The sequence below is a fragment of the Equus caballus genome, chromosome 8, assembly GCF_041296265.1.
Source record: "Equus caballus isolate H_3958 breed thoroughbred chromosome 8, TB-T2T, whole genome shotgun sequence".
Classification (NCBI taxonomy): domain Eukaryota; kingdom Metazoa; phylum Chordata; class Mammalia; order Perissodactyla; family Equidae; genus Equus; species Equus caballus.
The window spans coordinates 2,077,419-2,091,373 of NC_091691.1; the positions used below are offsets into that span (position 1 = coordinate 2,077,419).

The window sequence follows — 13,955 nt, forward strand, 5'->3', positions numbered from 1 at the left end:
GTGAGCATATTTTGAAAGAAGGTCTTTAAATAAGTAATTAAGTTAAAATGAGGTCCTTAGGATTGGCCCAGAATGACCTTATAAGAAGAGGAAATTGCACACAGTCATGTACAGAGGGAAGACAATGTGAAGACACGGGGAGAAGACAGCCATCAACAAGCCGAGGAGAGAGGCCTGCAACAGCTCCTTCCCTCGCGGCCCAAAGAAGGAGCCAACCCTGCTGACTCCTTCACTTCCAGCCTCCAGCACTGAGAGACAGTACTGAGCCAGCCAGTCAGTCTGTTGTACTTTGAGACGGCAGCCCTAGAAAACTAATGCAGGTAGGAAGTGTAAAACAGCTTCGAACCTGACTGAGAAAGTGAACCATATTTGGCAGTATATGATTACGAACCGAATGAAAGGTGGAAGTAGTAAAAGCCGTAGGTGCTTAAGAGAGGGCATTTGGTCCCAGTGAAGCCCCAGGTAAGTCTTGATAAAGCAGATGGAATTGGAGTTAAACCCTAAAATAGACATGTGTGAGGTGGGTGGACAAGAGCACATGAGGATATTCAGGACGGAAGGTGAGACAGTATTCCTTTAACGATTATTTATTCACCTACCATGAGCCAGGCACTGTGCTCGGGTCTTGGAATCTAATGACCCAACAGAGGGCACTCCCTGCCGCTGGGGTGCACACGGCCTGAGATGATGGAAGTAGAAATGAGCAGGATTGTTGGGGGCACCAGCGCATACTTGAGCAATGTTGGCACAGAGGACCAGGTGGGAGAGCTGTTGAGTTGAGTTCTGTCTCCCTTCAGCACTTGTTATATTTGTAATATGTAATAAAGCACCTGATTTTGCTTTATGATTATTTCATAAAAATGATTTCTCATCATTAGACATTTGAATTAGCTGGATTTCCTCCTGCATTTCGAAGATTGCACAGGCAGCTGGATTCCAGGCTCCTTGAAGACAGCGGTATTGCCTCTCCTTTCTTGTTTCTCTCATCTTAACAGATGCTATGTAACACAAAGCCAGAGTCAGTGACCCTGTACCTTGTATTCCTGGGCCCCTCCCACCATCAGCCACGTCTCTGGGACAACTAGCACTTTGTGAGCAAGGTGATCCTTGTGGATGTTCCTTTTCTGGCATTCTGTCCACTGGTGACTTCTCTTGTTGCTTGTACAGGTGGTAACAATGCCAGAATATCTGAGGAAGAGGTTTGGTGGCTACCGGATCCAGTTCCTGCATGCTATTCTGTCCTTATTCCTCTATATCTTCGGTGATATCTTGGTGAGTTGTGTAAAAGCCGGCCCAAGAAAGAAACCCCCCAAAAAATCATATCAAGAGGCAGGACTGTGCTAGATTTGTCCCAGCAGTTCACTCTGGAGCCCCTCAGTTGGCCCCTGCTGTCTAAGCTAGAGTAGAGAAAAAATAACTTAATAATACTTTGCAAAAAATGAAAGGCAGAGGCTTCCTCTTTGTCTCCCAAGCCTAGGTTACAGGTCTCTCCTCTGGATTCTCAGAGAACCTTGGTCTTAACTGTGTCATGACATTTGGTGATGTCACTCCCCTGCTTAAAATAATCCGGGAGTTTCCACTCCCTTTTCAAGACAGCCTGAACCCTGTGTTGTGAGCTGTGAGAACTGTGCCGTTCTAGCCCTACTTCTCTGGCCTTGGCTCCTGCCCTGTCCTCACCATGCTCTAGCCACACTGGCTGCCTTAGTGTTTCTCAAATCCAGCAAGCTTATTCCCACTTCAAGCCCTTGACACTTGCTTTATACTGTATCTGGAATGTTCTTCCCCCAGATTTTTCAAATGTCACCTCCTTGGAGAGGCCTTACACAGGTGTGCCCAATCTTTACTCCATTACTCTGTTTTTATTTTCTTTGGAATTTTTGTTACCATGTCACAGAAATTTGTTTCCTTGCTTATTATCTGTCTTCTTTACTTCGATGCAAGCTTTTTGAGGCCCGGGGCCTTGCCTGGCTTGTTCATTGCATTGTCTCCTGTTCTGAGAATGTGTTCAGCACGTAAGGCATTTGATAAATGTTTTTCTGAATGACTGAAGGAGTGTCACTTATCGCACTGCATGGAAACTGCGTATTTGTTGGTCTGTCTCCTTCATTAAATGTAAGCTACTTGGAGGCAGTGTCTGAGTTTGGTAACCCTTGTGTCTTCTGAACCCTGCCAAATATCTACTACATGGTTGGCACTCTGTAAACGTTTGGTGAACAAATGAGTAGATGAATGTTGGGAGAATCTCTCCCTATTGTATCCCTGGCTTTGGAGACCAGAATAACAAACCAAGAGGTTAGCCAGTTCAAGGATATGCAAATGCTTCAAATCAGTGTCAGATAAGCCAGAGTCACCAAATCCATCCCACGGGCCCATCCGCCTAGTGGTCAGCTTTGTACCATCATTGAGCTAAGAATGGTTTCTGTAGTTTTAAAGGGTTATAAAGAATAGAGACAGGATGTGGCCTGCAAACCCTACAGTATTTACCATCTGCCCTTTACAGAAGAAGTTTGCCAACCCCTGGTAAGCTGTCCCCTTTGCCTTTTCCCAGTGGTAGCACTACAGGAACATCTTCTCTGAGCATACTCCTGGCTCTGAGGCTCCAGGGAGGAAGAGGCTAAGTTGTATTAACGGGATTAATTGGGTTAACCCAAGCCCTAAAGGTGCTCACCGTGGCTGAATTCATGGGGCACAAGCCTTGTTGCCCACCAGAACTTGGGTAGACCTCACCCTGTGTCCACTAGTGGTGGAGTGGGTGTGCTAACCAGAGACCACTTGTTGCAGATGGTTTCCAAGGTCAGTGTCTTTATGGGATTGCTGTCAACTGAGCTGGAAATGAAAGTACAGCCCGCTGCCATTGTGCTCATTTCAGGTGGAGGTATGCACTGGTGCCATGTTCATGAAGCTGATTTGGGGGTTTGATGTTTACCTGGTCACCACAGTCTTGCTGACAATTACTGGCATTTATACCATCACAGGTGAGGCTACTCTAACCACAGAGGTATTTATATTAACACAAAAGCTCTGCTTCTTCTAGCGGAGTCCTGGTAGACGTTGTGGCAGGGGTCTCCAGCTTTTGCCTTTTCCCTAAGTCTGTAGATCATATTTCTGAGGCCAGAGGGGGCTGGATAGTGAAAATAATCAAGGCAGGGGTGCCTAAGTGGCATCCTACCCCTAGGAATCAGATCTGGCTGGCGGGGGCTTCCAAGGGGACTGGCAGGGATGCAGTGATCGTGCTGGGGTGGGGCAGAGCCTGACACTGCAGGCCATGAGGTAAAACTGTAGAAACACACAAAGAGAATGAGGAGGAGGCAGCCGCTTCAGGCCACCTGGTCAGGCCATCAGATGAGATCTTTTATGTAGGCAGTTCTGTCCTAGACAGCGTCTGCCAAGATTTTGAGAGTGGGGGCTCTCATCGCTTGTTTTTCCAGCCGCAGTGCAGATTTTGGGTGCTGGTGAGTGTCCCTAGCAGCTCACCACAGTCCGAGTGGGGAGAATGCACTCAATCAGTGGTTCTCAGTGTGTGTGGATAGGGGAGCGGGCTTGGGCTTTGCTCCCCTGGGGCCACAAGGTAATGTCTGGAGACATCTTTGGTAGCCAAATTAGGGGATGCTACTGGCATCTAGCAGGTAGGGGCCGGGGACGCCACTAACTGTTGCTTCCAAACTGAGATTTTGTGATTAAAAATGTACTTTTTTGCTTAGGAAAACTACCAGATTTTCATTCATCCAAAAATGAGAAGTAAAGGGAAACAAAGAAGGGCAAGATAAGAATCCAACAAAAGATCATAAAGGATATTAAAGAGAGAAAACAGGATGTACCAAGACTAAGCATGAGTAGTTGTAAGACCCACTGAATAAAAAGGCACAAGACGTGTGACTGTGGAGTTCTGGGAGGAAACAAGTACACAGAATAGGGATGCAGAAGTAACTTTGAGCAGAGAGAGTCAGTGTGGCTTTTGTTTCTCTTTCTCTTGCCTATTCAGGTGGTTTTGCAGCTGTAGTTTACACTGATACCTTACATGCTGTCATTATAGTCCTGGGATCAGTCTTGTTAATGGGCTTTGGTAAGTAAATCTTGAGAGGACCGGGCTCCATGGGTAGAATCTGAATCTGAGAGCTGCCTGGGGCCATGTCAGCACCTTCATCTCGCAGAAGGGACTGAGATCCTCAGAACCCAAGAGCATTGTCTAAAGTCATGCTGAAAGTGGGGGAGGAAACCTCCTCACTGCAGAAGAAGGAGGCATCAGGGCAGAGGAGGGGCAATGACACACTTTGTGCTTTGGAACAGCGGTCATGGGTGGTCGGCCACATTCATCCCCAGCTCTGTGCCTCTGTCCGTGCTCTTCCTCTCCAGTTAGAAGCCCCTCTCCTTTTTGTCCACTCAATCCACCTGTCAAGGTCAGTGGAAGATCCACTCGTAAATGTGTGATTCTGTGATTATTCCATCTACATGTCTTTCTTCTCTGGACTCTCACGTCTACCACTCAACTCAACAGTTTTTTGATACATACCTTCATTATTTATTGACTGTGTCACATAAATAAACTATACCCCCCAGGTCTAAAACTTCTTAAGAACCAGAACTGCTGTGTCCCTCACAAAATATGCAGTCTGAGGCACATGGCAGGTGCTTATTAAGTAATAGGAATGAAGATAATAGCTGATATTAATTATCAGGTACCGTGTAGGCATTCGTCTATATTGCCTCATTTAATCATCACAATCGCCGTGAGGCATAGCTACTGTTATCATCCCCGTTTTACAGATGAGGAAACTGAGTTTCAGTTGAGCAACTTGCACTAAAGATACACCAAGGGCAGAACTCAGAACTGGGTTTCTACCACCAAAGCCAAATATGTGAACTAACATATTCCAGTACCTGGAATGGCAAGTACACTTACCTTAAAGTGGAAGTTTCCTTCCACTAGCTAGAAGTGCCTTAGTGAGCTTGATGTTACCCGCTGCTCCATGAATCACGGATTGGTCTTGCAGAAACCTGGAAGGAAAGGCTCTTGGCTCAGGTATTGAAAAATTATTGAAATTATATGTGAGTACAATTGAAGGATTGTGGTTCCGTAGAGCATGTTTTCAAGCCCCATGGAATGAGAACAGAGAGAATCAAACAGAGTCGCACAATCCTCAGTCTTACCATTCAGTAAGCATTAGTGCTCCATGAAGTATACTCAGTGAGGTGTTGCTAGAACACCAAATACATTTCAGGCAAAATCCAAGGAATTTTTAAATGAGCTAGGAAGCAATAACTAACTTGAGTGACAAAACTATAAACTATAAAACACACAAAGCCATTGTGTTTAGTTGTGTGCTAGTGTTGGACATCAGCATTTTTAAAACCTGCCAAGTCCACCCCAATAGTTGAGAATGACATCCAAATAAACTTTAGGAGCAGGTGGAATAATCCATTTAATGTTAGCAATTATATCTCTAAATTATGTGTTCTCTACTGTTATAGACTGAATGTGTCCCCCCAAAATTAACATGTTGAAATCTTTACCCCTATTGTGATAATATTAGGAGATGGGGCCTTTGGGAGGTGATTAGGTCCTGAAGGTGGAGCCCTCATGAATGGCATTAGTACCATTATAAAAGAGACTCCAGAGAGCTCCCTCGCCCCTTCTACCATGTGAGGACACAGTGAGAAGATGGCCATCCCTGAACCAGAAAGTGGGCCCTCACCAGACACCCAATTAGCCAGCACCTTAATCTTGGACTTCTAGCCTCCAGAACTGGGAAGTAAACTTTTTTTTATAAGTCACCCAATCTATACTATTTTGTTATAGCAGCCCAAATAGACTAAGACATTTTCTGAGAAATTTAATAGGATTTTTTAATTGGGGTGTTCATGTCAGTTTTTTTGATAAGTGAACTATCATAAAGTAAAGGACTAATTATTTTCTTTTAAAAATATACAAGAACTTGCATATCCAAGTGAGTTATTCACACTAGTCACTGTGGGAACCCATGCATATATAGGTTTTTTTTGTTTTAAATTTTATTTTATTTTTTGCTGAGGAAGATTCACCCTGAGATAACATCTGTTGCCAGTCCTCCTCTCTTTTTGCTTAGGGAAGGTTAGCCCTGAGCTAACATCTGTGCCAATCTTACTCTATTTTTTTTGTGTGTGGGACACCACTACAGCATGGCTATTGAGTGGAATAAGTCTGCACCCGGGATTTGAACCTGCAAACCCGGGCAGCTGAAGCAGAGTACATGGAACTTTAACTGCTCGACCATGTGGCTGGTCCCTTACTTTTTTATTTTTAATTTTTGGGTAATAACATACACAAGTAAACAAAACAGAAAGGTACACAGTGAAATACTTGTCTCCCTCAGTTTCTCAGTTCAATTCTCCAGAGACAGCCAGTATTCTAAGTTTTGTATATATCCTCCAGAGATATTCTTCGTCTATGCAAACACTTTTTTATCAGTGAGATATATATTTTAATAGAAGCAAAACAAAATTTTGCAGCCTGTTTTTCCACCGCTGGCTCTATATCATAGGCACATTTCTATGTCAACAAATAGAGATCTACTGCAGCTTTTTTGTTTTTGTATTTGTAATAAACTTTTTATTGAAAAGTACACATCAAAGTGTATAGCTAGGTGGAATATCACAAAGTGAACACTCTGGTAACCAGCACTCAGGTCAATAAATTATCTTTTTGTTTCCTTCCTTTCTAAACTTTATACCTTTTATTTCTTTTTCTTGTCTTATTACATTTCCAGGACCATTAGTACAGTGTTGACCAGAAGTGGAGACATCAGGCATCCTTGCCTTGTTCTCAGTTTAGAGATAAGCTTTGACTATTTTACCATTAAATAAAATATTTGCTGTCAGTTTTTTATATGTGCTCTTTGTCAGACCAATGAGGTTCCCTTCTATTCCTTAGTTTACTGAGATTGTTTATCATGAATGGGTTTTTAATTGTGTCAAGCATGTTTTCCACATCCACTGAGATGATTATTTTTCTCCTCTATTCTATTAACATGGTGAATTACAGTGACTTGGTTTTGAATGTAAACTCAACCTTGCATTCCTGGAATAAACCCACCTTTGTCAAGGGATACCCCAAATTCCTCTCCAAAGTGGCTATATTAACTAACGTTGTCAGTAATTTATGAGGATATGTTTCCTGACCTCCCAGCCAACACTTGATGTTTTAAAACTTTAAAAATTTTCCCAATAGGTGAAGAAAAAAAGGCATCTCATTTTTTTAAAGATTGGCACCTGACCTAACAATCGTCGTCTTTTTTTTTTTCCCTGCTTTTTCTCCCTCAAATCCCTCCAGTACATAGGTGTATATTTTTTAGTTGTGGGCCCTTGTAGTTGTGGCATGTGGGATGCCACCTCACCGCAGCCTGATGAGCAGTGTCGTATCTGCACCCAGGATCCGAACCGGTGAAACCCTGTGCCAGCAAAGCGGAACGCACGAACTCAACCACTCGGCCACAGGGCCGGCCCCTCATTTTTGTTTTAATTCGAAGTTTCCAGGTGCTGGTGAGCTAAGCATCTCTTCATACAGTCATGCATCACCTAGTGACATTTGCGTTGATGATGGACGTGCATATATGACAGTGGTCCCATAAGATTATAAAGAGGATGAAAGAGGCCTATTACCGAGTGATGTCATAGCCATTGTAACATCGTAGCACAATGCATTGCTCACGTGTTTGTGGTGATGCTGGGTAAACAAACCTGCTGCTTCATCTCAATATCGAAGTGGCATTTCTCCCTCCAAACACCACCTCTTTGATCCAAGCAATGGACCAAGTAGTTACAGCAGCTTTTAAGGCCTACTACCTGAGGAGGACCTTTGCCCAGGTTCTTGCTGCAACTGAGGAAGACACCGATGCAAGTCTGGAAGGGTTACAACATCTATGACTGATCAAGAGCCTTGCTCAGGCTTAGGAGGATGTTACCAAGGAGTGCACGAATGACCTCTGCAAGAAGATACTCAGGAGGCTCGTCCATGACTTCCAAGGATTTGCCAAGGATGAGGAGGTTGCAAAAATCAGCAAAGCTGTGGTGGAGATGGCAAGCAGCTCTGATCTGGGTGTGGGTGAGGATGACACTGAGGAGCTCCTAGAGGTGGTTCCTGAGGAGCTGACTCATGGGGAGTTGTTGGAACTGGAAGAGGAATGCGTAGCTGAAGAAGAGACAAGAGAAAAGGAAAGTGCAGGAGAAGAAAAAGAAGAGCCGCCAAGAAAACTCACAGTGAAGGCTTTAGCAGAAGCTTTTCAGACCTCAACAAGCTCCTTAAAAAGTTTGAAAACATAGACCCCAACACCAAAAGGTTTTCATTAATAGAAATGTTTATGATACGTTATCTGCTTACAGGCAAGTCTGTGATTAAAAAAATGAAGAAACCAGCAAACTACCACAGGCATATTTCTGACAAGAGGGACAGTCCCCCAAGAAGAGCTTCAGGCAGGTCCTTCAGGAGGCGTCCCAGAAGGCACTGTTATCATAGGAGACGACAGCTCCACGCGTGGTATTGCCCTGAAGGCCTTCCGTGGGAGAAGATGTGGAGGTGAAAGACAGTGTTGTTGATGATCCTGACCCTGTGTAGGCCTGGGCTAATCTGTGTGTTTGTGTCTTAGTTTTGAAGAAAAAAGTTTAAAAAGTAAAAAAATTAAAAATGTTAAAAATAGAGAAAAGCTTATAGAATAAGGATGTAAAGAAAGAAAATACTTTTGTAGAGCTATACAGTGTGTTTGTGTTTTAAGCTGTGTCATTACAAAAAGAGTCAACAGTTTAAAAATTAAAAAGTTTATAAAGTAAAAAAGTTACGGTAAGCTAAGATTAATTTATTATTGAAGAAAGAAAATCTTATTTGATAAATTTAGTGTCGCCTAAATGTGCAGCGTTCAAGTCTACAGTAGTGTCCAGTGATGTCCTAGGCCTTCATGTTCGCTCACCATTCACTCACCGACTCACCCAGAGCAACTTCCTCCTGCAGGTCATGGCCTCCTCCATTCACGGGCAGTGCCCTCTACAGGTGGACCGTGTTCTGTCCTTTATACTGAATTTTTACTGTCCCTTTTCTGTGTTTAGATATGTCTGGATATACAAATGTTTACACTGTGTTACAGTTGCGTACAGTATTCAGTACAGTAACATGCTGTACAGGTTTGTAGCCTAGGAGCAATAGGCTGTACCATCCAGGTTTGTGTAAGTACACTCTGTGATGTTCACACAACAACGAGATTACCTAACGATGCATTTCTCAGAATGTATCCCCATTCTTAAGTGACGCATGACTGCGCTGAGTGGCCATTTGTATTTCCTCTTCTGTGAATTCCCTGTTCATATTCTCTACCATATGTCTTTTCTTTTTCCTACTATATTCCTTTCCAGTAGTTTTCCTTGGCTATTGATGTATAAGAGTCCTTTATACATAATGCAAATCTCTTTTTTTCAGTCTAACAAATTTTTAACATAATTTCAGACATATAAATTTTAAATTTTGAGGCCAAATTTATCAACTTTCATTTTCCTTTTTGTGTCTTAGTTAAGAATGTATTCCCTAACCCAAGTTCATAAAGATATTCTCCTGTTTTCTTCTAATAACTTTGTAGTTTTGTATTTCACCTTTTTTTATCCACATGGAATTCATTTTTAGAAGTGCCATGAGATGTTTTACTCATTTTATAGTCACTGAGTATCCTTTCATTGACTAGTCTTGACTCCAAAAAATTCTGAACCCATTTCAAAAATCAAGTCTATATCAGAGGAACATTGTTTAATATGCCAAAATAAAAGACCTTTTTAGTTAAGTAAGTGGAATTATGGGTGGTTTAGTGCCTTTTAAAAAATATTTTTCTTTAATGTTGAGATTTTACACCACTTAGGATATTGAGAGAGATGCCATAGACTCTGAAGAAAATTTGAACTACAAAGTTTCATAAATGTTTTGCTGGCATTGCAGGAAAACAAATGTTAATTTCTGTTTTAGTCAAGATTCTTTAGATAACTTTTGATAGAACTTTAGTTCAAAACTAGTGTAAGCAAATAAGTGCTCTCTTGGCTCAGATAAGTAAAAATTCCAGGGGCACACTACCTTCAGGCATGGCTAGATCCAGGGTTCTGAATGAACCAGATGAACAAAAGAGCTTCAAACTGCCATACTAGCTTAGAACCCCAAAGGAAGGAAGCAGGCTTTTTGGGTTCCTTGAACAGAAGGATCCTGGGACAAATTCTGATTAGCCCAGCTTGGGTCTCATGTCCATTCCTGACATATCAGTTGTTGCCCAGGGGACAGAGAACATTGGCCAGGCCTGGGTCACATGCCAGTTTGGAATGATGGACAGTTTGACACAGCCCACCTAAGCCACACAGGATGGACTGTAAGTGGAAAGAGGGGTTCTGCTGCCAGAAGCTAGACGGAGCGGGGGGTGCTGGGTACACAACCACCAGTGTCCACTCTACTCTTCTTTCTCTTTGGAAGAGATGATACCTTTTCTTAGGTACATATAGTCGTTAACGATGTGTCAGTCCATTGCACTTTATGTGTTAGATACAGTCAATCAAACTGGGTCTGTCTTTGCAGTCTTGGTTCTTCAGACATATGTATTGTGTACTTTAAGGTACTGATAAATTTTATGATATTTTAAGCCTTTAAGGAAGTAGGAGGATACCAGGAGCTACTGCATAAGTACTTAGATGCGAAGCCAAGGATCACCCAGGAAGGAAACTGGACTGCCAAACCGGAATGCTACATCCCTCGCCTGGATTCTTTCCATATCTTCCGAGATCCCATCACTGGAGATCTCCCCTGGCCTGGAATCGTCTTTGGTGTCTCCATCCTCTCCTTGTCCTACTGGTGCACCAATCAGGTAATTAGACGTATTGCAGCTGAAGTGACTGCGGTGGGGGCTGGTGGTCATCGGTGCATTCCAGGCTCCACCACCGTCTCTGCACTGGCAGGCGACTGTGGGCCTCTGTGTACTCGGTGATCAGGTTTCCCTTCCAATTTTTATTTATTGCCTAAATAATTTTATAAGAAATTTTATTTAAAAGGAATTTCTCCCACAGTCCCATCTGTAACTCATCAACTATTTTCCTTCTTCCCTATCATTATATAAAAAGCACAATTTTTTGGATATAAAATATATGTCACTTCTCCCGAGTTGAGTGTTTAAGCGCAACCCATCAGTATTTCAGATGGATTTTTTAAGGACTCAAACTTAATTCTAAAAATTATATGGCTCTCTACCAATGGTAGGTCTTTACATAAATTGTGAAATATTCATACAGTAAAAAGCCAATATAAAAAGAAAAAGGAAGTACACTTACACACAATAACATGGACAGCTCTTCAAAGCATGATGCCAAATAAAAGAAGCTAGACACAGAAGGCTAGGTGCTGCATGATTACATTTGAATAAAGTTTAACACAGGCGATGGCGAGTTCTGCTGTTTAGGGATACCCAATTAAGGGGCAAAAAATTATAAAGAAAAACAGGGAAGAAATAAAACAGTCATGAAGTGTTCATTTTTGGAGCAAGGGAAGGGATTGAGGTTAAAAAGGGGCACATTTAGCACTATTATTCACAATTGCCAAAAGGAAGCAACCCACGTGTCCACCAGTGAATGCGTGAATAAACAAAATGTGTAGCCATGCACTGGAATATTACTCAGCCGTAAAAAGGAAGGAAGTACTGATACTTGCTACAACTTGGATGAATCTCAAAAACCTTATGCTGTGTGAAAGAAGCCAAACACAAAAGGTCGCCTATTGTAAAATCCTTTTATATGAAATATACAGAATAGGCAAATCAGTAGAGACGGAAATCTGAGTAGAGTTTGCCAGGGGTTGAGGGGAGGAGGGATGGAGAGTGACTGCTTAATGGATATGGGTATTCTTCTGGAGTGATGAAAAGGTTTTGAAACTAGAGAGGTGGGTGATTGCACAAGACTGGGAATATACTAAATGCTCCTGAATTGTTCTCTTTAAACAGGGTAATTATATGGTTGTGTGAATTTCACCTGAATTTTTTTAAAAGGAGTCAGAGAGAGGCTTCTCGGGTACTTGGAGTGTTCCATCTCTTTGATTTGGATGGTAGTTACACAGCGTGCTTTGTAATGGTGGTACAATGTCCTTTCCGTGTGTTATATCACAATAAAAAAGGTTTAAACATTTTGTAGAAGAAATGCCGCAAACAGCTAACTCAAGTTTGAAAATGAAGGGCAAACGGGGAGAACTTGCCTGACCAGATATTTAAACATCTACAAAGTAGCAGTAATAAAAACATTTGGAATTCCTGAAAACAGATGCATAGACTACTGGAACAGAATGAAGAGCTCAGGGACAGACTCATGTACTTGTAGGAATTTAATAGATATTCAAGGAGGCTCCAGGGATCAGTGAGAGAGATACACACCTTTTGATGTTGTTAGAAAAATCAGCTTATTATCTGGAGTAACAAAACTTCATCCCTACCTAATACTTATACAAAGGTGGACTTCAGATGGATGAAGGACTTAAATGTGAAAAGTAAAATTATATGATTGAGGGAAGGTAACATTAGGGAATATTTTTGAGACAGAGGGGGGAGTACAAATCATATCAATTTGATCACATTCCATATAAGGACTTTTAAACAAAGAATACCATAGACAAAGTTGACAGATGGCAGATTAGAAAAGATTATTAGAAATGTCTATAATGGACGAGACACTAATAGCACATCCGCAAGAAAAAAGGAGCTCCACTGGAAATGTGGGCAAAAGATAGTGACAGGCAATTTATAGAAAAGGAAATTCAAAGAAACGCAAATGCTGAAAAGCATACAACCCAGAGTTATCAGGGAAGCGCAATTTAAAACCACAATGAGACTGGCAAAAATTAGAAAGCTTGAGAATGCCAAATGTTGGGGAGGGTATGATGTTTCGGAACCCTCGTGCACTTCTGGTGGAAGTACAGACTGGTGCAGTGTGTTCTGGAGGGTAATCTGGCAATATTCAATGAAATTAAGTGTCTTGTACTCTGTGACCTAGCAGTGCTGTTCCTCAGAATCCACCTGAGAAATCCTCATGCGAGTTCATAAGGGACTCTGTGTGAGACATGGATCACAGTGTTGATTGCGTCAGTTGCTATAAAGGAGGTAACTGAAATGGGGGAGGGGAATGCTGGGGAATGCTGTGCGCGCAATAAAAGCAATGGACTGGATGTGCACATAGCAAAACTGATGAGTCTTTCAGATGTGCAGAGTGGAGAGACAGGGAGCGAGATGAGATCCGGAGCACAGTACGTGTGTAGACGGAGCTACAAGTTTTTTATTTGAATTGTTTCCCTCCATTTATTGTGTGTTTAATTATGCTCTATTACCTAAAAGATAAGAAAAATCCGTATTTTTCTTTTCAATTTCTACTATAACCGTAACTTTAAAAGTTGCCCCTGGCCTTCCACTTCTGACAATGGGTAAACTAGGTCTCCTGAACCACCTCCCAATTCAAAATTCCTACGACTGCTGGGTAAAATATAACATACTTCTTTTATGGTCACAGAGAAGCTCATAAGAAAGGAAGAAAATCTCCAGAGGCTGAAAACAAAGAGAGAATTGAAATCCAGAGAGCTAAGCTGACACTGGCACTGACGCTGACAGTGCCCTCACAGTGTTTACAAGCTGGGTTTTCAAAGGCCTGGGTTTAAATGGCCAGATGAGAACAGGAGAAAGACCTTGAGTTCACGAGCAGTAAAGAGTGAACGCTCCGTGTAGACCTCGGATTCCTGAAAGGCTGTGACCTCAGTGCCAATGTAGACCAGGAAAAATCTGCCCACTAGCAAGGAGAAACAACAGCGGAAAGAAAGTACCTCAACCTGGGCTCCAGGGGGAGCAGAAACGTCTCCTCTGAGAATTCATAGTGGCAGACCTGCCTTCCTGTGTGTCTTGAGTTTTTAATTTACCTGTGTGGTCATGGTAACCTCATGTGAA

At 42.3% G+C, this 13,955-nt stretch overlaps 1 protein-coding gene across 5 annotated transcripts in view; it reads left to right on the forward strand.

The window, feature by feature from the left end:
• The window catches only part of LOC100052724 (sodium/glucose cotransporter 1), a 99,467-nt gene that overhangs the window by 59,715 nt on the left and 25,797 nt on the right, over nt 1-13,955 (forward strand). For 4 of the 5 annotated variants that reach the window (XM_070276011.1, XM_005612352.4, XM_014742129.3 and 1 more), the window contains 4 exons: nt 1,168-1,272; nt 2,870-2,975; nt 3,983-4,063; nt 10,633-10,853. In XM_070276011.1, the coding sequence (XP_070132112.1) occupies nt 1,168-1,272; nt 2,870-2,975; nt 3,983-4,063; nt 10,633-10,853 (513 nt within the window). Of the gene's footprint in view, nt 1-995; nt 1,273-2,869; nt 2,976-3,982; nt 4,064-10,632; nt 10,854-13,955 lie in introns of all 5 variants that reach the window. The other variant, XM_070276012.1, reaches the window with a different exon arrangement.